Here is a 26,057-nt window from a genome sequence, read left to right on the forward strand (position 1 = left end):
CTACCCTCCGCCCGCCCCCTTTCCCCGCTAAACGACTGTAATGATTCTATGTTCTCCATAGAGCCCTCTCGTTGGTGAAATTCCGGTGATACCTTTCGCCAGTCTTCTTTTCTTACAACTTACTAATAATATTATTATGTAATAATGAAGTTTTATCCCCTTGGTTGATTTAAAATTCAGACCACCAGTAGATGAGCGGTGGATAAAGCAGAGATGCGGATCGGGCGGCGCAGAGCCGTCCAACGAGCATCGCACCGGCAGCGCCACCAGCAGCCGCAGGCCGCAGCCCATGGCATGTGGCCCAGAGGCAACGCGCACGCATCTCTCTCTCTCTCTCTCTCTCCCGATTAAAACCAACAACAACAACGGCAAGTCGGCAGACATCACAAAGAAGAGAAAGAAATCTACCTCCCCTCCCCTCCGGCATTCCGCTCCCCTTCCCTTCTCCGGCGCGCCGCCAGATCGGGCCAGAAGAGTCCGTCCGGCACCTTGGGCCCGGCATCGGCCGCCGCGGCATACGTGTGAGTTCGGCGGGCGGCTCGGCCGACCGACCGGGAGGCGGGGGGTCCGGCGCCGCGGGAGGGCAGGGGTCCGGCTTCCGGAGCGGCCTTGGAGCGCAGATCGGCCCGCCCGGCAAGCGGCAATGCAGCAGGCGCAGCGGACCAAGGTGGGCTCCGACTCCCGTGCCGTACCTCCCCCTCCTCCTGCGTCTGTCTTGTAGACATGATTTGATTTGTGCCTGTTCTTGCGGCGTCGATGCCTGCTGCTCGTCTCGGTTCCAGGACGACGCAGGCGAGCCGGCGTATTTTTGAATCCTCGCTGCCGCCTTTTCAAATTCAAACCTCTTTGACAGATTCTTCGCTACTTTTGTTGTGATTTCGGTGCTGCCAACCCTTCCTTTAGCCGAAATCTTTGATCTGTATTTCTGTCAGTAGAAAAATAGTCAAATGCCGTCGGTTCCATTCCAGTACGGCGACACCGCGTGATGGGTTACAGACAGCTCACGCCTCGCATGGGAAAGTTGACCGCCTCCTTGCCGCTTCCTGAATCCAGATGCCTTCTGTGCCAAACGCTAGACGAAATCCGCAAGATGCCGCTTTTCCCCTGCCGCCTGTCGGTGGCGCGCAGAGCTTCTCCATTTTAATCCTTGTTGGAGTCCTCGCAGATGCCCACCAGCAAGCAACCTGCGTTCAGTGGCAGAAAAAGTTTTAAACTGTTTGATTGCTTGCTGGTGCTTTGGCTTTTCTTAATGCCTGGTTCTGTTGCAATGTGGCCACTCCAAATCTCTGTCGGTCTCCAATGATTTTCTCCAACCCCCACCACACCACTCATTGTGCCGTCTCAGTTCCCCACATCAACCGTTTAAAGTTCTCTCTGTTTTAACAGTTGGGTTTTGACAGTTTGCTGATTCGGTGTTTTCCAGAGTTCGGCGGAGGTGGACTTCTTCACGGAGTACGGCGACGCCAACCGGTACAAGATCCAGGAGGTCATTGGCAAGGGGAGCTATGGGGTTGTGTGCTCTGCCCTTGATCTGCAGACCAGGCAGAAAGTGGCCATCAAGAAGATACACAATATTTTCGAGCATACCTCCGACGCCGCGCGGATTCTCCGTGAGATCAAGCTTCTGAGGCTCTTGCGGCATCCCGACGTCGTCGAGATCAAGCACATTATGTTGCCTCCCTCCAGAAAGGACTTCAAAGACATTTATGTTGTTTTTGAGCTCATGGAGTCTGATCTCCACCAAGTTATTAAGGCCAACGATGACTTGACAAAAGAGCATTACCAGTTCTTTCTCTACCAGCTACTCCGAGCCCTCAAATACATTCATACTGGTAAGAAATCGTTGCCTTCAAGTCTACTGTTGTTGCTTGGAAAACAATGTTTTACCATGAAGGTGGTGTGTGTTTTAGTTTACAATCATGTGTAGTAGGTCAGATCCTCTTTTCATCTCTTTTTCACTTGCCTCTCAAACACTCCACACCCCCCCCCCCCCCCCCCCCCCAGAGGCTTGCTCTTCATTATTAAAAAGTCCAATGATGGGTCAGTTATGGTTTCCTCAGTGTGCAGAACTAGATAATATACACTGCGGTTTAGTCAACAGATCCTCAGTAACAGTTGATACTTTAAGTACCAAAATGTGACTTGCTTCGAGTGTAGTCAACCAAGTTAACAACAGGGTTTATCATTTGATATTAAATCCTGTGTATCATCATCTCTCAATCTACAGTTGCATCTTTCTCCGTTTGCTTTGTGCTACAGAGACATCTTTAAGATACGTATCATCCCTTATCAACAATTCTTAAAATATGACCATATTACATCTATTCAGATATTAGCCTACATTCTCTGAATTCCTCAAAGTGTTTTTTTTCCTTTGAGGCCATAGATCATCCCGTAGCTAAAATAACGACAATAATTATTAAACGGAGGGAGTAGCAGTCAAGATAAGTACCAGTCCATATCTGATTCAACCTTTGTTCACCTCTTGAAATGAAATATTTTGGTGTTTTGTTCATTATTTATCCCTTTATATCGTAGGCACTCTAGCCAAGACTCTGTAATTTGATTGCTCGTTGGAAATCTTTTCCACTTAATTGCCATCACAAAGCTTGTCATGGTATTGAATTGATACTACCAGAAATTGCACCCCAATGTTTCTCTTTAGTGATATACTGTAGAAAACGTTACTTGATTGCGTATTCTATTTTTATCACCACTTTATTTTTTTTTGCTGATAAGGATTTCATATGACTGCAGCTAGTGTTTACCATCGTGACCTGAAGCCCAAGAATATTTTGGCAAATTCTAACTGCAAATTGAAGATATGTGATTTTGGACTAGCACGAGTTGCATTCAACGACACCCCAACAACTGTCTTCTGGACGGTATGTTAGTACAAACTCAATTTATGTTTTTTATAGCAGATTTTTTATGAAGTATCATAATTTATAGATATTATGCATAATCCTTGCAGGATTATGTCGCAACAAGATGGTATAGAGCTCCAGAGCTCTGCGGATCCTTCTTCACAAAGGTGAGGTTTAGAGTTCATGGCTTTGTGCTTATTAAAAAATGAAGAAAAGAACTAGGTTCTTAATCTGTTGACAGGCTTATAGTGTAAGAAAGAACATGCTTAAAATTGTTCTAGCATGAGTTGATTGAACTGTGAGCTGTAACATGCAAATGGTTTATGGTTTATGGTTCTGTATCATTGTCTTTGCTTTCATCTTCTCTTATGATAGGTTTTCTGGTGAAAATTAAAATGCACTATGTACCTGTTCATCCTATGTTTTATTGTTTTGCCTTTTTTGTCAAAGTCGTAAATAGCCTATGCTTTATTGTTATGGTTTCTCCATCTATCATAGATTAGATCTGTTCATTGTCATTTTTATCCTTTTGTATCTTGTGACCTAATTTCATTTATGAATTGATCTTAACATTTGTTCATCCTATGTTCTACACGAATACTCGATCACTTTCCTCTTGAATAGTAACTTTGACTTACACGTGAACTTCTCTTACATTCGAGAACAGTAAAAGCATCTTTAGTAGTTTTCAGGATTTTGACAGATGCATGTTCTTAATCTATTTTTGGCTTTTGTTTACCAAAATGCAGTATACACCTGCCATTGACATCTGGAGCATTGGGTGTATTTTTGCTGAGGTGCTGACAGGAAAGCCTTTGTTTCCTGGTAAAAATGTTGTCCATCAGTTAGACTTGATGACTGATCTTCTAGGCACACCTTCAATGGATACAATTTCTCGGGTACGACACTAAATTCAGGAGGAGACTATATATTTAGTTTGTCTGGTAAATGTATTCGTTGAGCCCAATATTTGACTATTGTTTTTGTTCCTTCCCAGGTCCGAAACGAGAAAGCAAGAAGGTACTTGAGCAGTATGAGAAAGAAAGACCCGGTCCCATTTTCTCAGAAGTTTCCTAATGCAGATCCTTTGGGAGTAAAACTCTTGGAGAAGCTATTAGCCTTTGATCCAAAAGACCGTCCAACTGCGGAAGAGGTAGTCTTATGGTGTTATTTTGTCTTTCTGATGCCTTGGTTTCTTCTCTCTGTTTGCAGCATTAGTTTGTTATCTTTGTATGGAGTAAGGTGTAATGTTTCCTTCAATGTTTGTATTTTGTCAGGCATTGACTGATCCATACTTTAGAGGCCTTTCCAAGCCAGAGAGAGAACCATCCTGTCAGCCAATCAGAAAAATGGAGTTTGACTTTGAGCACAGCAGAGTGTCAAAGGATGATATAAGGGAGCTGATATTCCAGGAGATATTGGAATATCATCCGCAATTACTGAAGAGCTACGTAGATGGCACAGAGAGGACAACCTTTCTCTACCCAAGGTTTTAGTTTTTCTATGTTTCTATTCCCTCATTTCTGTTTGCTGTGTCAACTCTTACTGACAGCAATATTTCTTGGTTATGTTTGTCAGTGCTGTCGATCATTTTAAGAAGCAGTTCTCTCATCTCGAAGAAAGCGATGGTAGTGGCCCTGTAGTCCCAGCAGATAGAAAACACGCATCTCTTCCTAGGTAATGTTGCATCGTACTCTTGTCTTGTGTTCATTTCTTTTCCTTCCATATCACTGGCACGTAATCAAACCACTTGCTAATGGCGCACTTTGAAGTGCACTGCTCCTTTGCTTCATATTAAGATGGGCTGAGTTTCAAATAATGGGATAATTATCATGTTATGAATTTGGTATGAGTTGATTATCTGGATAGTGAACCGGGCTATATAAACTTGAGAGTGAAGTGAAGTGACAGGAATTCAAAGATCTACTACTGTAATCTATTTTAAACTTGAGAGTGAAGTTAGTGGGAAATTAATACCCGGTTTTCTCAACGGAGTTGGGGTTACAATTGATACATGTAGGTTATCAGATCTGATTGTTAGGTCCTGTGCGATACTTTATCATCACTTTGTTAGTCGAGGTTCTGTTCGAAATGTAAGTGAGGGCTTAATCAGTATGTGTTCAGAATGTTGATACTCGAGACCCACTTCATAATTTGGTTGCTTTTTTGCCACTCAGTTAGCACACCTGTATGCCTTTCATCATTATATGTTTTATATTAGTACGGTAAGCCTGCGTTATTGCTGATAAGCATCTTTGTTTTTGCAGGTCCACTATTGTTCACTCGGCTCCAATTTCCGCGAAGGACACTCGGCCGCTCTTTGGCAAGCCTTGCAGCAAAACTTCCTCGGAGACAGGGAGGTATGCTGGGAACGGTCACGGTGCTTCTCAGGCTTCACATGCGGCACAAGCAGGTGCGTCTGCGTTCATTCTGCTATACATATTTTGTCGGCATTCACTCGGAACTTAATGTCAGACTTGCTTATTTTGCAGTGGTTTCACGGAGAGCTGCTGGTTCAGCGTTACCTTATGACGCGGCAAGCAGGCCGACGATTAGCCCAGGATGCCCTCCTCAGCAGCAGATCCCACAAATGTATGGGCAATATCAGCATCAAGCACCTGCTGGTGCTGGGATACCACAGGCCATGGGGGGCTATGCCTGTGGTGGGTACACCAAAGGCACAGCGCCGAATGCTGCTGCTGCTCCAGCCATGAGAGCACCCCCCTACCGCCACCTTCCGGCGGGGCAGAAGAACGGTCCGCTGGACAGACTGGCGGTGGAGACCACCGACATATACACGCGGTCGCTCAACGGCATCGTCGCCGCCGCCGCAGCATCGGCTGGCACTGCCAGCGCCCACAGGAAGGTTGGCGCCGTCCCGTTTGGCATGCCGACGACTTACTAGCGTCTAAGAAGATGGCAGCAGCGCGTCTCTAGACACTTCGGCCGGAACCGTAGCAACCGGAGGGAGGCATTGGCCTGAAATAAGTTGGCGGATGAGGATCGTCTGACGACGACGACGACGACGAAGGCATACAGAGATAGTATGTCTGAAATCCTGTTCCATGTCGTCTCTAGGCTACACACAAAAAGACGGAGGGTGGACCGTGGACGGGTGTGGCCAGACGAGCTGTTTATTTAGGTGGAAATGAAAATTAATTAGCCGGTTAGCGGCCGGCTGGAGACAGGCCAACTCAACACAGAAATGAAGTCTGTACTGTGCTACTGCTACTATCCAACAGACTGATTAATTAATTAAAGGGATGATGGTCCATTGATCATCATCATATGATTCATTTGCTCGAAAAAATAGTGCCCTTAAACTGAAACTGCAATGCCCTTGACTTTCTCCATCTACAATATTCATGTCAAAATAAATTTGCTTTTGGCCCCTTGACTTCCTCCATCTAAAATATTCATGTCAAAATTGTAATCTACTAACTCCGTTCCTAAAATATAAGATGTTTTGGCAGTTTAAAATGAACCAACACACGTCTTATATTTAGAAACAGTATCACATACATAGCCAATATCACTATCTCAAATTGCATTGACAGTAGCAACAGCAACTACAGAGATCAAAATTTCACCATTTTCATAAAAAATACCCACTGTTAGCACATTAAGCAACTACATCCATTCACCATTAGCACATCGATCCAAATACGTCCATTCACTATTAGCCCATTTGCATACATAGACATCCGTCAATAATTAGCCATCCAAGCCTTCATATGCATCAATCGAGTAACAGAGGAGAACAGAGGAGACAGAGAGATGGGGAGGGAGAGCAGCTCATAAGTGACCAGCGAGCGGGGTGGGACGGTGCGGCCTCGGGCGATGTCGACCGGCGGCGAGGGTAGGGTTAGCCCGGATAATTTGTATAGTTTTGTTTTTGTTTTCTGGTTTCTAGATCTTCAATGTACCAGTTACATATTACATAGTTCCACAAATAACATATGTGCGATTCTAATGTCATGCCAAGCGGCCAGCTTGGTAGGCTACCAACAAGAAATTGAAAAACTCAAATTTCATGGATGCGCATCTGACATTGTTTGCACATTCTTAGGATTAAGAATGCAGAAATTCAACAAGTTATGAGATCTCAGGCTTGTAAAGTTGTAATATCTGGTTCTTTTGTTTTGGGATTCATATGTTCGTGGATTCCATTTGTACAGAAAAATATAGGGTGCATGGTGCATCAACGCGATGGTCAGGAGTGGTGTGGTGTACTCCTCTGACCAGGGTCAGAGCTAGGATTGGGCCAAGCCCCGGGCTTACTACAGTGCTGCTAAAGTGCCCGAGATGCTACATCGAACGAAGTACTTACTTCATGCCTCAGGCCCAGGCCCCCTCGGCTTGGGTCTTGGATCCGCCACTGCCTCTGACCATCACTCTCATGAGTATATATGTCATGTTCCGGATGCGAATTATTTGAGCTCGAGCTCATATGAGTTCGATTGAACAGTAAAATCCAAAAAAAAAACAAAAATCTGAATTCTATTTGTAGCAACATTGACAAATGTTCTTAGTGCTTGCAATTGCAAAGTTTCATCATGGGCTAACATTCATGGAAATCCTGGCAAGCATTCGGAACATTTGTCCATGATTTGCTAAAAAAATCAGAATTCTTTTTTGAATGTTTATTCATTTTTTTTGATTGTACTGTTCATACAGAGTTCATTTTGGGGCCGTGTTCCTTCTTTTTTTAAGACCCTTCTCAACCCCGCAAAAGGAAAATGATCAAGAGGAATAAGAACTAGGCGTCACCTTAATTAATTTATTTGTTTTGTCTGAGTCGTCCAAATACTTTTTCCTCATATATGAAAAAAAAATCGCCACACCCATCTCTCTCATGCATCTCAACATGGAAAACGTGACAGGAGAGAAAGAGAGAATTAACCTCTTTTTTTTCCATTTCGTTCACTGGGTAAAGATCGATCAAGCGTGCATGCACATGTCATTCCCAACGTACGTACGTACGTGTTGGGTGCACTACCTTACTTGCGGTTAATATCAGCGGAGTTCGATCTCTCCCGGTGAGTGACAAACACCACTAGCTCAGCGCAGCTCCCTCGCTCTCACTCTCACCCAACTTTCTTCCCGCCGGCCAGCCGCGCGCTTCATCACATCCATCCATCCATATATCCATCCATCGGTCCCCGAGCACTGTGGCGGCGCCAGCCATGGAGACCGGCGACGACCCTGCATTCGTCGCGGAGGACACCGTCACCTGCATCAGGCTCGCCGTCGCCTCCAACGTGGAGATGGTAATCACTCTGTCCAGCTTCATTCCAACAACCATGCCATGCAGTGGCGAATCTTGCACAAAATTGAAGGGTAGGCTCGGAACATCAAGTTTCTAAGTCTACTGAGCAAATTCATTGCAGTTTACATGTTAAACACCTCAGTATAATTCTCAAGTTGCATGTTTAGCTGAAATATGATTTTTGGAGGGTAGGCTTCAGCCTATTGAAGCCCCCCTAGTGGAATCGCCACTGATGCCATGGCGTCTTCATCTCCTCCTCCTCCTTGTTCTTCATCTTGCACTGCCTACACAAGGACACAAAGAAAGCAATCATCAAATTAATTAACAACATTAATCAACGATTGCATTGCAGGTGAGGGCGCAGCCGATGAACGAGGAGTTCCCGGTGACGCACCCGAGCCAGCTGGCCGCAAACCGGGCGCTGGGCCTGCCGTTGCAGCTCGGCTGCTGCGACTCCTGCGGCGCAACGGACCTCGCCAAATGCGAAGGTAATTGATTGATTTTTCTTCAACAGTGTCTCTTCGGTTAAGTGATGAATATAGACAGTAGTGGCACTACGGACATGCAGCTAAAACTCTTTTGGTCAGCTAGCTAGTTCAGTCAGTGTGTGATAATCCTGCAAAACATGGTTCAGTCAGTTAGTCAGTGTGTGATAATCCTGCCAAACATGGTTCAGTCAGTTAGTCAGTGTGTGTGAACTGAATTTGGGACAATTTTTCAGGCTCCTGAAACTAGACAGAAACCAAACTGAACGGTATTCAAACAAGTTCAATTTATCGCAAAATAACTAATTACCTAGGTAGCTGGATATGATATGGTCACAGCTGAGCTGAGTACTCACTTGAGTGTTATACATTTTTGGTAAAAACAATTCTGCAGCAGCATTTAACTCAACTGAGAGATGCCTCGTGTTCCTGAGCTTTGTGTGATACTCAAAAAACTTGGCTGCAACAATAGCTTCTCTTTCCACCTGGAAAATGTTCAGCCAAGTCAGTTTACTGAACATAGCATAACTAGACCTTGGTTAGATCACTTTATAGGAACATACGATTCTGAATCAGAGACAGTACCCATATGTGTGCATGCTGCATCTTCATTTTTTTCTTCTGGCAAACTCATCTTCTCATGGCTGGCTCAAGGTCATTTCGGGTTCATCAAGCTGCCCGTGTCCGTCTACCACCCGAGCCATATTGCCGAGCTGACCAAGATACTCAACATGATCTGCGTCAGCTGCCTCCAGTTCAAGAACTGCAAGGTACTACATGCAGAAACTAAACCCTGCCCAGCCCAGGAGTACTTTGATCGGTGATGTTTAGATGCCAGTATTAATACAGAGTTTCTCAATTTCGCAACAGAAGCGGAAAAGCAAGGGAAAGGAGAGCGACTTCACCTCATGTTCATACTGTCAGGTAATTAAGTGATAACTGATGAAGAAGACCAGACTGTTAAAGTCTCCTTTAAGATCGCATTAGTAGGGCCTGATTGGTCTTCATAATATGAACTTACATATGTTGTCTACTCTAATTCCCTGAAAGGATCCCAAGGTAGGCGAATCGACTGATAGATACATCAATAAATGAAACGGTGATGGTGCTTCTTCTTCCCCAAAAATTGCTACAGCAGAGATGGCATTAGCCGGAAGATGATGAGCTGAAATATGCAAGTGAACCTAGCATAACATGTATTTTGCCAGAAAGTTTTCCGATCCAACTTGAAAACAACAGGTGTAGAGTTTAAAATGAATGCATCACCACCTACAGTATCAATTATCTCAAAAGGAAGCAAATGTCATGCTTTGTTTAACACGCATAGTTCAGTAGCCAATTAAATTAAGACTATTGTCTGTCATGCTTTGCTTAACACACATAGTACAGTATCCTACACATTTGTTATCACTAAATTCCACCACATTACCCAAACCCTCAAACAGTACAAATATCCGCTCAAATTAAGACTATTAGTTAAGTTATTAGTAGCTTACAGTCAAAGTTATTAGTGGCTGGCTGGTGTTAGTTCCTAGTTGTAGGTTTATTAGTATCTTAGTTAAGTTATTAGTAGCTTACAGTCAAAGTTATTAGTGGCTGGCTGGTGTTAGTTCCTAGTTGTAGGTTTATTAGTATCTTAGTTAAGTTATTAGTAGCTTACAGTCAAAGTTATTAGTGGCTGGCTGGTGTTAGTTCCTAGTTGTAGGTTTATTAGTATCTTAGTTAAGTTATTAGTAGCTTAGAGTCAAAGTTATTAGTGGCTGGCTGGTGTTAGTTCCTAGTTGTAGGTTTATTAGTATCTTAGTTAAGTTATTAGTAGCTTACAGTCAAAGTTATTAGTGGCTGGCTGGTGTTAGTTCCTAGTTGTAGGTTTATTAGTATCTTAGTTAAGTTATTAGTATCTTACAGTCAAAGTTATTAGTGGCTGGCTGGTGTTAGTTCCTAGTTGTAGGTTTCTGAGGAGCATGCCATGTGTACAGTACAAGCACCAATTAATTATGTTTTGCCATGGTTTATTATTTTAATTGGACTATTGTTTCTCTTAATCCCTCTATCTAACTAACCAGCCACTATTATTTCTTTTGCCAAATTCTGCAATCCTCTCTTTCTAGGATCTCCCACCGCTACATGTTGCAAAAGTCGAGAAACCCAATGGAGCCCTTACCTTGGAACTGAGAGTGCCATCCAGGAAAGAACTGGAAGAGGGATTTTGGAGCTTCCTCGATCAGTTTGTTCACACAAAGGGCAGATCTCACTGCCGCCGTTTATTCACAGAAGAGGTACTAGCTAGTACTAGACAGAGAATTGTTCCCCTCGTAGCAAAATCCTCAGAACTTTGTTGCTGTACTTTGCATTAGAAATGGTCACAGTGAGACAAATCAATAAATACTTCAAGAATTAATGAATAGGAACTACTAGGAGATACTCACATTTTGTTCCTCTGTTTCTTAGGTTCGGAAAATAATGGAGAAGATTCAAATAACTGTATGTTGATAACGTGTCTTCATGTATATATCTTCTGAAGGGCCCTCAACTCAAGATGTCACCTTCACAAGTCAGCCTGCAACAAAACAATGGCAGCAGAAGATGAAGTCGCTCTGTATCAGCAAGAGGTCAAGATTTTCATGCCGTGGTGTGATCACGGGTGACCCATACATTCCCATGAATGTGGTAGGAGTGCCTGACGAAGTAGCAAGACGGATGTCGGTACAAGTGCATGTGACAGAGTACAACATTGCTCAGCTGCAAGGCATGCTGGATAGAGGTCTTTGTCTGACACATGAAGATGCTAATTCCATCACGCACTCCTTGGATGTGGGGAAAGCAAATAAGAAACGCATCATGCTGAAGGTTGGTGAAACGGTCAGCCGCAGAATTCTAGATGGAGATACTGTATTTATCAATAGGCCACCAAGCACCGACAAGCACTCAGTCCAAGGAATGTATGCCCATGTTCATAGTGATCACACCATCAAGATCAACCCACTCATATGTGGACCACTTGGAGCTGATTTCGATGGTGATTGTGTCCACATATTCTTCCCAAGGTCAGTGTCAGCAAGGGCTGAAGCTACAGAGCTCTTCACGGTGGAGAAGCAGCTGGTGAGCTCTCACAGTGCTAAACTGAACTTTCAACTTATAAATGCAATGTTCACGGGAGGGTTGATTCCCAAGAAGCAACTATCAGGTGGACCAAAGTGGACTTTTGCTCAGATTCTAGAAACATTACTGCCAGAGGAGAACAGAATGTTAGTCAGAGACTTGGTTACTGGCACAATCACCATCTCATCAGTTTTGTCAACGATGAGTCCAAAGGAGGCCGTAGAATTTCTGAATCTTCTGCAGCCCCTGCTGATGGAATCATTATCTATTGATGGCTTCAGTATAAATCTGAGAGACTTCACTGTCGAAAATTCAATACCAGAGATGATTCAGCATAAGGCACTTAATCTTGACAAGTTACGGAAACCAATTGTGGACTTCATCGCTTCTTCTTCTGATATTCGTTTGTTGGTTGATCAAAAGAGTGACTCTGCCATGAACAAAGTAGTGGAGCAGATTGGTTTCTTGGGAACTCAGCTGCAGTGCAACGGAAGATTATACTCTAGCAGCTTAGTGGAGGATTGCCTATCCAAGTCACTGAGCAAATGTGGCAGCAGCAGCAACGGTGGCCATCCTTTGGAGGCACATGGTTTTATCAGAAGCTCATTTTATAAGGGACTGAACCCATATGAGGACCTACTCCATTCGATATCTGCAAGGGAGAAGATAATACACGCATCTAAAGGACTAATGGAGCCGGGCACTCTCTTCAAGGACATGATTGCAATGCTCCGAGATGTTGTAGCATGCTATGATGGAACCATAAGAAACTCGTGTGGAAATTCAGTTGCTGAGTTTGACTCGACAGAATCATCGAGTTATGTGACACCAGGAGATCCTGTTGGTATCTTGGCAGCCACTGCAGTTGCAAATGCTGCATACAAGGTGGTGTTAGATCCAAATCAGAACAACATGACCTCCTGGGACTCGATGAAGGTAAGAGGCTCAATTGAACAGTTCCATCTAAGACTCCAGTTCACATGTTTTGACTCCTGATCTTTGAATTTACAGGAAGTGCTACTTACAAGAGCTAGCTCTCGAAATGAAAATGACCAAAAAATAATCTTGTATCTGAGTAAATGCTCTTGTGGGAATAATTTTTGCACGGAAAGAGCATCACTAGCAGTTCAAGCCTGCTTAAAGAGGACCAAAGTAGAAGACTGTGCTACTGAGTTCTCAGTCCAGTATGTAGCATTCATAAGTAACTACTCCCTCTGTAAACTAATATAAGAGCGTTTAGATCATTAAAGTAGTAATCTAAACACTCTTATATTAGTTTACGGAGGGAGTACTTCTTACACATTTCAGCGTATATGGTGCTAGGCTCAGAATCATTGTCTTGTTTCAGGTATCAACACCAAAATATGGAAGCAACACATTGTCTTGTTGGCCATATTCACCTTGACAAGGTATTTTCTCCTACTTCTCAAATATTATCGTTGTTTCAGCAATATCATCAAGATTTTATGTTGAAGAAATAATTATGTGCCCGTATAGAAGCAACTGGATGAAATGAACATAAGTATGGAAGATATTCTTCAGAAATGCCAGGAAGCTATTTGTGAACGCCGAAAGAAAAAGGGGCAAGTGTATCAAGTTCTGAAGAGAATTGTACTGAGTTCAAGGTGATTTGATCTTTTCTGGTTTTGAACCTTCAAATAGCATGGGAGACTCATATTTCAATTAGCTTAAAGAATATTCCAAAAAGTATATTTGGATTTACTATTCAGATTGACTAAGATTTGATTTATTTTTCGAGTGACTTAAGTTGAATAATGTCTTTCAATGGGTATTTATGCATTAGGGACTTCCAACCATGCTATACTGAGAAAATCAAGCATGAATTTAAATAATCTATGACTTCTTAACATATACTGACATTTCTTATTTGCAGTGAATGTAAGTGCTGTGCGACTTGCGGTAAACGTCTTGCCTATCCTGGCAGATGTGTTGCGTGTTATATAGCAGGGTTGCGAGCCCAAATACGCGTACAAGTCGGTTAGGAGATTACATCTTGGAAAGGAAGAAAAGCTAGAGATAGAGAAGATAAAGATTACAAGATACTCATCTAACTAACTACTTCCAACGGTGGTGAACTCCTCCTTGTACACGTAATGCATGCGCAATATTATCATCATGTTTGACACCCTCCCTTAATCACAACTTCATTAGGTTGAGATTATGCCTGAAGTCTTCAAAACTTCTTATAGGCAGAGCTTTGGTAAAGCCATCAGCAACTTGGTCTTGAGAATGAATAAACCGAATATCCAAAATCTTATTTGCAACTCTTTCTCGAACAAAGTGAAAATCTATTTCAATGTGCTTGGTCCTAGCATGAAAGACTGGATTTGCTGACAAATAGGTAGCACCTAGATTATCACACCACAAACATGGAGCTCTAGTGCTTTTTATACCTAGTTCCTTTAAAATTGACTGCACCCATATGATCTCTGCTGTTGCATTAGCCAATGCTTTGTATTCTGCCTCTGTACTGGATCTTGAAACTGTGGCTTGCTTTCTTGCACTCCAAGATATCAAATTTGGTCCAAAGAATACCGCAAAACCACCAGTTGAGCGTCTATCATCTAGACACCCAGCCCAGTCCGAGTCAGAAAAGGCACTGACAAGTGCAGAGGATGACTTGCTGAAGCTTAGGCCAATGTTCAACGTGTTTTTCACATATCTTACTATACGTTTTGCAGCAGTCATGTGAACAGTGGTAGATGCATGAAGAAACTGACATACTTTATTGACAACAAAAGAAATATCTGGTCTAGTCAATGTTAAGTATTGAAGTGCACCTACCAGGCTCCTGTATTTTGTACTATTTTCTGAATTCAGAGGCTCTCCTTCAACAAGAGACAATTTTTCTGTGCTAGACAAAGGAGTAGGTGCAGACTTACAACTTTGCAAACCAGCCTTTTTTACCAAGTTTGTTGCATACTTTTCTTGAGAGAGGTGAAGACCATCCTTGTGTTGTTTGACCTCAATACCAAGAAAGTAGTGTAGATCTCCTAGATCCTTTAGAGCAAACTCTGCACTTAAATCCTTCAACGGTGCTGTTATTGCTTCATCAGATGAACTTGTTACAATTATATCATCAACATAAATGAGAACAAATATGGATATTCTTGACTTGTTATAGATAAATAACGAAGTGTCAGACTTTGAAGGAACAAAACCAAGTGTTCGCATCTTTTTACTGAGGCGAGAATACCATGCTCTTGGGGCCTGTTTCAGTCCATACAAGGCCTTGTCAAGTTTGCACACATGAAGTGGTGCATGTGCATTTACAAACCCAGGAGGTTGTTTCATGTAAACCTCTTCTTCCAGAACACCATGGAGGAACGCGTTCTGAACATGTAGCTGTCGTAGACTCCATCCCCTAGACACAACAATGGACAAGACAAGGCGTATGGTAGCAGCTTTAACAACTGGACTAAATGTGTCCTCATAGTCAATACCATATCTTTGTTTGAACCCCTTTGCAACGAGTCTAGCTTTGTAACGATCAATGGTTCCATCAGCTTTTCTTTTTATCCTAAAGACCCACTTACAGTCAATAAGATTTTTACCTTTTCTTGAAGGGACCAAGTGCCATGTTTTATTTTTCCTTAGTGCCATAATTTCATCATGCATTGCCTTTCTCCAATTAGCATCCCCAAGTGCTTCTTCAAGAGTGTTGGGTTCTCCTGGTTCACCTGTTGAACAAATCATCCCATGTTTTGTAATATGTTTATAATCAATAGGTTTAATTTTGCCTTGCTGTAGCCGTGTGCGACGTGGAGTAGTAGCAGGAGTCGCTACAGAGAGCCCCGGCGCAGAGGATCCCACGCCTGGATCAGACTGATCCCCCCCCCGATCCCAAGGAGGATCCGGACGCGGCTCCAGAACCGGTGGTGTCGGCAGCGTCAGGTTGGTCGGGATCTTTCGCGGTCGTCCGCTGCGACGCAAGCGGCAAACCAGCCACAGAAGATCTGGGCCGAGCCGCATCATCATTGCCTCGTGATTGCCTAGGCCCGGCCTCGTCAGGATCTGTCCCCGCCTCAGCCCGGCGAGTCGCTGCCCGCCGCTTGTAGACGACTGGTTGGGCCTCAAGCCGCGCGCGGCCCAGGCCAGCGTCAGCCTGCCATCTGCTGGACGGTGATTGGCGCGGACGAGGGGAGTCACCGCGTCCATCCGGATTCTGCCGCGTGGCTGACGTGGATGGTTCAACGCGCCCACCTGCGGCTGTTGGGGCTGTCGCAGCAGATTCGCTGCAAGGCACCGATCCCGAGGTGGATTCGCTGCATGACAGCTCCTGGGCAGATCCCGAGGGAGATTTGCTCCCCAGCTCAGGGCACATAAAATATGGATCCGCTACCGTATTCTCTTCGCCATTTTCGATGATTTCTTCATGAATTTTTTCTGCATCACCACAAGACTCATAAAGGCTATTAGTAGTAGGGTTAGTCATATGATCATCACAATTATTAATGCCCCCTTGATCATAGACAGAGAGGTGAGGTGGTAAAAGCAAGATTTCCTTGCGTAAGAGAGCTCCGACATTAGGATGTAGATTAGCGAAAGGAAATTTGGTCTCATCGAACACGACATCGCGTGAGATGTAAACCCGTCCGGTGGAGATGTCAAGGCACTTGACACCTTTGTGCTGGGCACTATAGCCAAGAAAGGCACATTGTTTGGACCTATACATGAGCTTGCGGCTATTGTACGGACGGAGATTTGGCCAACAGGCACATCCAAAAACACGGAGAGATGTGTAGTCTAGTTTGACATGGAGGAGGCATTCCATAGGTGTTTCATTATTGATGACATGGCTAGGAAGCATGCTGATGATATGGACAGCTGTAAGAAATGCCTCGTCCCAAAATTTGAGGGGCATGGACGCCCCTGCTAGAAGAGCTAAACCGACCTCAACTATGTGTCTATGCTTGCGTTCGGCCGACCCGTTTTGTTGGTGAGCGTGTGGGCATGACACATGGTGGGATATGCCTATATTTTGGAAGAAGGAATTGAGTTTCTCGTATTCCCCTCCCCAATCGGATTGGACAGCTATAATTTTGCTGTCAAACTTCCTTTCAACAAGTGCTTGGAAGTTTTTAAACACTTGAAACTCACATAGTAGGTGTGTCTACCAACAGAGGAGGGAGCAGGCCCCCACACATCAGAGAAAATCAGTTGCAAAGGCTTAGTGGAGACACTAGTAGATATGGGATATGGTAATTGATGACTTTTAGCACACTGGCATGAATCACAAATAGTTTCAATATTTCGCTCACCAACAAACGGGAGCTTATTTTTCCTAAGTAACTTTTCAACTAAACAAAAAGAGGCATGTCCTAGACGATCGTGCCATCGTGTGGACGAAAGCTTGATAGCACCACAAGCTTGTTTATTGAATCTTCTGAACTCCGGAATCAACGTGTAGAGCCCTCGAACGCATCTACCTCGATAAAGAACTTTCCTCGTGGCCTGATCCTTGATCAAAAAGAAATAAGGATGAAACTCAAGAAAAACATGATTGTCAATGGCGATTCTATGAACAGACAGAAGATTTTTGTGGGCACTAGGAACATGCAAGATTCTTTTGAGATGTATTTTGCGACTAGGGGTATTAAAAATTGAATGACCAATGTGACGAATACCCATACCTTCACCACTGGCCGTATGGATTTGATCCTTGCCATGATACTTTTCCTTCATGGTGACCTTCTCAAGCTCATTGGTGATATGGTTTGTGGCACCACTGTCGACATACCAGTTTGTGTCGATCCCGTAGGAGCCATCGGCAGCCGCAGCCACCTTTTCTTCATCTTGTGAGGAGTCACCATCATCCTCTTCATAGCGGTACCAACAATCCTTCGCCGTGTGACCAGGCTTGCCACAAATTTGGCAGCGAGGTAAGTCCAGACGGGATCTGTTGGAGCCGCCGCCACGACGCCCTTTTGAGCTGCCGGAGCGCCCGCCGCCACGAGCGTTGTTGGAGTAGCCGCCACTGCCGCCAGATCCGAACCTCCCCTTGCCACGAGAGGAGGCACGAGAGAGAGAGCCACCGCCGCGGCCTCTGGAGACGGAGTTTGCCGATGACTTGAAGCCGCCGCCGGAGCCGTTGTACTGCGCATGCGTTGATCAAAATTACTGAGCATGGAAAAGAGTTCATCAAGTGTTACTGGAGTGACGCGGGCGTCCAGGGCAGAGACAAGGGGCTGGTAGTCCTGGTCTAGCCCATGGATGATGTAGGACATGAGTTCATCGTCCTGGATGGGTTTGCCCGCCGCGGCGAGCTCATCGGCAAGGCCCCTCATGGCGGCGAAGTAGGTGGCCACCGATTGGTTGCCCTTCTGCGTGTTGATCAGCGTTGTACGGATGTTGTTGACGCGGCTGAGTGACTGCGACGAGAACATGCTCGCCAGCGCCACCCAGAGTTCCCTCGCCGTGGTGATCGCGGTCACCGTGACGAGCACCTCCTTTGAGAGGTTTTGGAGCAGGTATCCTAGGACCTGCTGGTCCTCCCTCACCCAAAGTGGATGAAGAGGATTTGGCCCCTTGGTTTCCTTCCCAGCAGCATCTTTGGTGGTGTGGGTTTTGGCTGGCTCGGTGCCCGTGCCGTCGACGTAGTGGAAGACGCCGGCGCCCCGCAGTTGCGGCGTGATCTGTGTCCGCCATAGGATGTAGTTGGTGCAGGAGAGTTTCTCCGTTACTCCACCGCTGAGCGACGACTGGGAGGAGGAGGAGGTGGAGGAAGACATGGCTGCGCACGGAGATGGGATAGCTAGGGTTTAGTGGAAGAAGATTGCTCTGTATACCATGTGCGACTTGCGGTAAACGTCTTGCCTATCCTGGCAGACGTGTTGCGTGTTATATAGCAGGGTTGCGAGCCCAAATACGCGTACAAGTCGGTTAGGAGATTACATCTTGGAAAGGAAGAAAAGCTAGAGATAGAGAAGATAAAGATTACAAGATACTCATCTAACTAACTACTTCCAACGGTGGTGAACTCCTCCTTGTACACGTAATCCATGCGCAATATTATCATCATGTTTGACAAGTGCTACCAGGATGCAGATGATGAGAAACACTTTGAGATCTCCTGTTTGCAGTTTTTCCTAACTGAAAGTGTCACCACACAAATATCTGAATCTTCTGCCCGAGTTGTCCAGTTGATGGTCAATACCATTTCTCCTATACTCTTGAACACGATCATAAAAGGTAAACCAAGAATTCACATTCATACTAGGTATCATGCATATAGAAAATCCAGATGAATATGCTGATAGCTACGACTTATGCAATTCTGCTTGCTAAAAGAGACATTCTTGCATCTTCTCCCAGGTGATCCACGAGTCCAGGAGGTGAACAAAATATGGGTTGAACCGAAAGCCACATGTTGGGTCCAACACTCCCGTACAGAACAGAAGGGTGAATTGGCGCTGGTAATCACGGTGAATAAAGCCTCAATTGGAGAGAGTGGTGATGCCTAGGGAACAGCAATGGACGCATGCATCCCTGTGATGGATCTGATCGACACTACCAGGTCTGTGTCCTACAGCATCCAACAAGTTTAGCAAGTAATTGGAATTTCATCCGCCTTCGGTCGAGTCACACAGGTCTAGTAACTTCTTGCCCTTTTACCTTTCTCATGAATTCAGTAGCTTCTATTACAGCATTACTCACGTTCGGCTCTTTTTTCCCTTTTTCCTTTCGACCATCCTTGCAGCACCTTTCAAAGGCAGTTGTAATGGTTACAAAATCAGTTCTCAAAGAACACATGACAACCGTTGCAAGCAGTATGACCTGCACAGGTAAGTTGCATGGCTTCAACAACTATGGTTACAGGGCCACATTCCAGTCCCTCAAGATTCAGGCACCCTTCATGAAGGCTACACTCTCTGTAAGTCCTCAGTTTGGCTTTATTTTGAACTCCCATTTTGATGGGCAAGTGTAGATGATGACTAAAAAAATGAGAAAAACATGTTGCAGAGGCCAATGCAATGCTTCGAGGAGGGTGCCAAGAAGGTCTACTCTGATCACCTGGATAACATTGTGTCCACCTGCTCTTGGGGCATTCTTGCACCAATTGGGACTGGTTCAGCCTTCAAAATCCATTGGAATGATGAGAACATGGTAAAACGAACATTTTACTTGCATATGTTCTCTCATCTGTGCAGCAGGTAATTATATTCTCCCTTCTCGTATGAACCTCTTGACCTTTTACAGCCAGCGAGCAGTGGGGACCTTGGAGGGTGTGGTTTATATGAATTCCTCACAGCAGTATTAACAACAAAAGACACTGAAGATAACATGATTGTTTCATACGGTACTTGCTTGTATGATGTTGACAAACTTCAACAAGATGTAATCAAAGAGGCTGAAGTCAATTGTTCTGGAGGAAACAACCCAATCTCTTGGTCAGACAAGCCAAAAGGAGATCTCCTGTTGCAGGATCTTCAAGGTTGGAGAGCTGAACGAGAGCATCAGACAATGACAATTGCAAATTGGCAACATGGTAGAAACATCGCCACAGGATCGAGTGGCACTAGTGAATGGAACCAGAGCTGTTCTGCCACAAAAGTTTATCAGAGAAGGCGGCCTAATAGTAATTGGAGATCGGATGGAACACCCCAAGATGGTAACCTGAATTGGAACAAAGCAAATGCCACAGGCCCACATAACTTTGCCATTACATGGTCATCTCGCTCTGGTGGATGGGGCACGACTAATAATCTTGGTCGAGGTCGAGGTGGTGGTAGAGGCGCAGTGTGGAAATCAGAGGGATCACACCGAGGGGGTGGTAACAATAGGTGGAAAGCCGAGGGAGCAAACACCACATACACACCGAACTTCCCCATGTCAGGAACATCTAACTCTGGTGGATGGAACAAGAAGATGGGCAATCTTGGCCCAGGTGTTGGCAGAGGATCAACATGGAAATCAAACAGACCACATCGGGGAGGTAGTAATAGTAGGATCTGGAAAGGACAGAAGAACATCAATATTGGACAAGGAGGGAGTTCAAACTTTACACCAGCGGAACAGGAGATACATGCACGAGTTGATCCAATCATGAAACAAGCACAGAGGATCATCCGTGAATCAAGGTATAGTTTCTAGCCCAATGCAGGTCAAAAAAAATGACAAGTACTGAAAACTAGCAATAATTCTTCAGGTGCTAAGCTGGCATATAGATTATAATATGAGTGTAGGGTTTAAGTTTGAATTTCACAGTCTTAAGTAACTGCAGTGATTGAAAAATGCACCTGATCTTGTACACCCCAAGTGGCTCCTTGTCTATGTTTGTATCCCTCACTCGTAGTCTATCTACTTCCATACTTTGCAGGGATGGAATCAGGCTTTCTGAAGATGACCGGGTGTTCATTGTTAAAAATATTCTCACGTACCACGCAGAGAAGGAAAAGAAGATGGCAGGGCATGACAAGTACATAGTGGTCAGCAGCTTGCCTTTCTGTCTTACGATGCATCACAAGAACAAGAACCAAAATAGAAATGCCATGACAATTCTTTTCCTGCTTGCATGCAGGTTGCTAAGCACCAAAGATTCAACAATAGGTGCTTTCACGTGGTGTCCTTAGACCGGCCCGCTATAGATTTCTCCTACATGAAGTGCCTAAAGAACATGATCATGATTCAGTACCCACGCGATGCAAGTTCATTCTGCACAAAGTACTTTACTTCCAATGGTGAAGCATAGCATGTTCATTTGTTTCAAACTGTGTGTGCTTGCAGTAGTGCAATGCCCAACCCCCTAAAATGACCTCATACTGGCTTACACGATTTATGTGGACTCAGATGCCCACAAACTTCTATAATTTCGGTGTGTGCTTGAAAATATTGTATAACTGTGATGCTATTTCTTCTGAACATTAGGAAACAAAAATCCGGTATGCTTGAACTTATATAATTTGGTATGCTTGGAAACATCCTATAATTGTGAGATAGTTTCCGAGCATCAGCAACCGAAAAGAACATAAATGCTTGCTGGAGAGTTTGTACTTCAGCAATATTCTTTGAGTTAGTGGCAAACACCAAAAAATAAGGTTTGTCAGCTTTCAACGCTCATCCGAAAAAGCTCGAGTCGAAGAGTGGAGGTCGCTCGTAACTCGAGATGTAGGCACACGCACACGGAACAGAAAGAGTGATATATAGATGGAACGTTACTTCAAGACACCGGCCTGAAAATGTATGTCTCAAAATAACCAAGTACTAATCAAAAGCAATGACAGATTCAGAACAATTCCATGTTATTACTTGTTGTATCTTCAAACAACTCTATAACTGAAATTTAAATGACACCCAGCTATGATATTGACATGAGATGCAGATGATACACCCGCCAGGCTAGATGTACTCGCTGATTATTAGCTACAAGGAAAAGAATCATACAGGCTCAAGCAGCAGCAACTCCGGCCTTCATCTCGGCTGCGGCTTTCCTTTGGCGTGATTCAAGGTATGAATTGAGGATCGCGGGCCTGGCGGTCTCGAAGGCGCAGTAGCCTATGGCACCGAAGCATGCAGATGCGGTGTGCAGAACCCCGGGACAGGTCCTTGAGACCTTCCTCGGCAATGACCTCCTGCATCCTGCGGCTCCCCTCGGTGCCCACCCACCCTGGTCATCAGCCGTGTCTTACGACATGATCGACATCCAGCGGCGTGGTGAGCCCGACCGCCGACGAAGCCGCCACACAGCACGCTCTTGATGAGGGCGAAGGCCTTGAGGCACTCGAAGGAGGAGTAGCTGAGCACACGCTGGCGGGGAGGTTGCGGAGCAGGGTGGCAGCGTAGAGGCCGAAGAAGCCATCGCCCGTCGGTCTGGGGGATCTGGAGCAGCACCTGCCTAGAGCGGCCCATGGCAGCGCCGGACTGCAGGCGCTGCGTGATGAGCTCCCTGGGGAGCATAATGGCGGGGAGGAGATGTTGCCGCTGGCGCCAGCGTGCGGAGCAGCGACTTGGCGAGCTCGCAGTGGCCGAGGAGGAGGCTGAGCCGAGGATGCCGGCGGAGAGGCCCAGCGGCCCGTCGGTGCGGAGGATGTCTACGAAGACCTGCCAGGACCCGCGTCATGACGGCGTCGTAGGTGAAGCCCCCCGCGCACGCAGGGCCGGCCCTGTGTTTCGAGGGAAAACGGGCATACGCCGACGGCCAAACCTATGCCTACGGCTGCCGTCGGCCTAGTTTGAGATATGCCGACAGCCAAGTCCTGGCCGTCGGCTTACACTGGCCGTCGGGTTACGTGGATCTATGCCGACGGCCGCCGTCGGCACAGAACGGCCGTCGACCTAGCCGCAGACATGCCGACAGCAGCCATCGGCATAAATCAGCCGTCGGTATAACTGTGGGCCTGGCGACCCCGCCCGTGACTGGCGGCTAACGCCGTCAAACCTATGCCGACGGTCGGGAAGGGCGGCCGTCGGCATCTCCGCATGCCACGTCACCGATCCGCGGCGTAGGTATGCCGACGGCAGCCGTCGGCATATCTGCCACGTCACCGATCCGCGGCACGGCGCCCACCAGAACTCTGCCGTATCTATGCCGATCAGAGTTTAGCAAGTAATTGGAATTTCATCCGCCTTCGGTCGAGTCACACAGGTCTAGTAACTTCTTGCCCTTTTACCTTTCTCATGAATTCAGTAGCTTCTATTACAGCATTACTCACGTTTGGCTCTTTTTTTCCCTTTTTCCTTTCGACCATCCTTGCAGCACCTTTCAAAGGCAGTTGTAATGGTTACAAAATCAGTTCTCAAAGAACACATGACAACCGTTGCAAGCAGTATGACATGCACAGGTAAGTTGCATGGCTTCAACAACTATGGTTACAGGGCCACATTCCAGTCCCTCAAGATTCAGGCACCCTTCATGAAGGCTACACTCTCTGTAAGTCCTCAGTTTGGCTTTATTTTGAACTCCCATTTTGATGGGCAAGTGTAGATGATGACTAAAAAAATAAGAAAAACATGTTGCAGAGGCCAATGCAATGCTTCGAGGAGGGTGCCAAGAAGGTCTACTCTGATCACCTGGATAGCATTGTGTCCACCTGCTCTTGGGGCATTCTTGCACCAATTGGGACTGGTTCAGCCTTCAAAATCCACTGGAATGATGAGAACATGGTAAAACGAACATTTTACTTGCATATGTTATCTCATCTGTGCAGCAGGTAATTATATTATCCCTTCTCGTATGAACCTCTTGATCTTTTACAGCTAGCGGGCAGTGGGGACCTTGGAGGGTGTGGTTTATATGAATTCCTCACAACAGTAGAAACAACAAAAGACACTGAAGATAACATGATTGTTTCATACGGTACTTGCTTGTATGATGTTGACAAACTTCAACAAGATGAAATCAAAGAGGCTGAAGTCAATTGTTCTGGAGGAAACAACCCAATCTCTTGGTCAGACAAGCCAAAAGGAGATCTCCTGTTGCAGGATCTTCAAGGTTGGAGAGCGGAACGAGAGCATCAGACAATGACAATTGCAAATTGGCAACATGGTAGAAACATCGCCACAGGATCGAGTGGCACTAGTGAATGGAACCAGAGCTGTTCTGCCACAAAAGTTTATCAGAGAAGGCGGCCTAATAGTAATTGGAGATCGGATGGAACACCCCAAGATGGTAACCTGAATTGGAACAAAGCAAATGGCACAGGCCCACATAACTTTGCCATTACAGGGTCATCTCGCTCAGGTGGATGAGGCAGGACTAATAATCTTAGTCGAGGTCGAGGTGGTGGTAGAGGCGCAGTGTGGAAATCAGAGGGATCACACCGAGGGGGTGGTAACAATAGGTGGAAAGCCCAGGGAGCAAATACCACATACACACCAAACTTCCCCATGTCAGGAACATCTAACTCTGGTGGATGGAACAAGAAGACGGGCAATCTTGGCCCAGGTGTTGGCAGAGGATCAACATGGAAATCAAACAGACCACATCGGGGAGGTAGTAATAGTAGGATCTAGAAAGGACAGAAGATCATCAATATTGGACAAGGAGGGAGTTCAAACTTTACACCAGCGGAACAGGAGATACATGCACGAGTTGATCCAATCATGAAAGAAGCACAAAGGATCATCCGTGAATCAAGGTATAGTTTCTAGCCCAATGCAGGTCGTAAAAAATGACAAGTACTGAAAACTAGCAATAATTCTTCAGGTGCTAAGCTGGCATATAGATTATAATATGAGTGTAGGGTTTAAGTTTGAATTTCACAGTCTTAAGTAACTGCAGTGATTGAAAAATGCACCTGATCTTGTACACCCCAAGTGGCTCCTTGTCTATGTTTGTATCCCTCACTCGTAGTCTATCTACTTCCATACTTTGCAGGGATGGAATCAGGCTTTCTGAAGATGACCGGATGTTCATTGTTAAAAATATTCTCACGTATCACGCAGAGAAGGAAAAGAAGATGGCAGGGCATGACAAGTACATAGTGGTCAGCAGCTTGCCTTTCTGTCTTACGATGCATCACAAGAACAAGAACCAAAACGGAAATGCCTTGACAATTCTTTTCCTGCTTGCATGCAGGTTGCTAAGCACCAAAGATTCAACAATAGGTGCTTTCACGTGGTGTCCTTAGACCGGCCCGCTATAGATTTCTCCTACATGAAGTGCCTAAAGAACATGATCATGATTCAGTACCCACGCGATGCAAGTTCATTCTGCACAAAGTACTTTACTTCCAATGGTGAAGCATAGCATGTTCATTTGTTTCAAACTGTGTGTGCTTGCAGTAGTGCAATGCCCAACCCCCTAAAATGACCTCATACTGGCTTACACGATTTATGTGGACTCAGATGCCCACAAACTTCTATAATTTCGGTGTGTGCTTGAAAATATTGTATAACTGTGATGCTATTTCTTCTGAACATTAGGAAACAAAAATCCGGTATGCTTGAACTTATATAATTTGGTATGCTTGGAAACATCCTATAATTGTGAGATAGTTTCCGAGCATCAGCAACCGAAAAGAACATAAATGCTTGCTGGAGAGTTTGTACTTCAGCAATATTCTTTGAGTTAGTGGCAAACACCAACAAATAAGGTTTGTCAGCTTTCAACGCTCATCCGAAAAAGCTCGAGTCGAAGAGTGGAGGTCGCTCGTAACTCGAGATGTAGGCACACGCACACGGAACAGAAAGAGTGATATATAGATGGAACGTTACTTCAAGACACCGGCCTGAAAATGTATGTCTCAAAATAACCAAGTACTAATCAAAAGCAATGACAGATTCAGAACAATTCCATGTTATTACTTGTTGTATCTTCAAACAACTCTATAACTGAAATTTAAATGACACCCAGCTATGATATTGACATGAGAT

The 26,057-nt window shown here is 45.1% G+C and overlaps 1 protein-coding gene and 2 pseudogenes across 1 annotated transcript; 2 read left to right on the top strand and 1 right to left on the bottom strand.

The window, feature by feature from the left end:
• The first annotated feature begins 348 nt into the window (after positions 1 to 348).
• On the top strand, positions 349 to 6,163 carry LOC125531181 (mitogen-activated protein kinase 10). The gene is made up of 10 exons (XM_048695597.2): positions 349 to 667; positions 1,424 to 1,832; positions 2,758 to 2,885; positions 2,975 to 3,034; positions 3,617 to 3,766; positions 3,865 to 4,020; positions 4,145 to 4,356; positions 4,446 to 4,544; positions 5,135 to 5,280; positions 5,360 to 6,163. Exons 1-10 carry the CDS (start codon positions 644 to 646, stop codon positions 5,770 to 5,772), a joined length of 1,797 nt encoding a protein of 598 aa, XP_048551554.1. The 5' UTR covers positions 349 to 643; the 3' UTR covers positions 5,773 to 6,163.
• Positions 6,164 to 7,933: 1,770 nt separating this feature from the next.
• On the top strand, positions 7,934 to 25,431 carry LOC125533192 (DNA-directed RNA polymerase V subunit 1-like; annotated as a pseudogene).
• Positions 22,132 to 23,156, bottom strand: LOC125532567 (protein MITOFERRINLIKE 1, chloroplastic-like; annotated as a pseudogene).
• Positions 25,432 to 26,057: the final 626 nt, after the last annotated feature.

The sequence above is a fragment of the Triticum urartu genome, chromosome 1A (genome assembly GCF_056163025.1).
Source record: "Triticum urartu cultivar PI428250 chromosome 1A, HENAU_Tu73, whole genome shotgun sequence".
NCBI lineage: Eukaryota > Viridiplantae > Streptophyta > Magnoliopsida > Poales > Poaceae > Triticum > Triticum urartu.

Coding starts and splice junctions, on each gene's coding strand:
- LOC125531181 (XM_048695597.2), top strand. CDS start 644: ATGCAGCAGGCGCAGCGGACCAAG. Junction 2,886..2,974: donor CAACAACTGTCTTCTGGACG/GTATGTTAGTAC, acceptor TAATCCTTGCAG/GATTATGTCGCAACAAGATG. Junction 5,281..5,359: donor TTCACATGCGGCACAAGCAG/GTGCGTCTGCGT, acceptor CTTATTTTGCAG/TGGTTTCACGGAGAGCTGCT.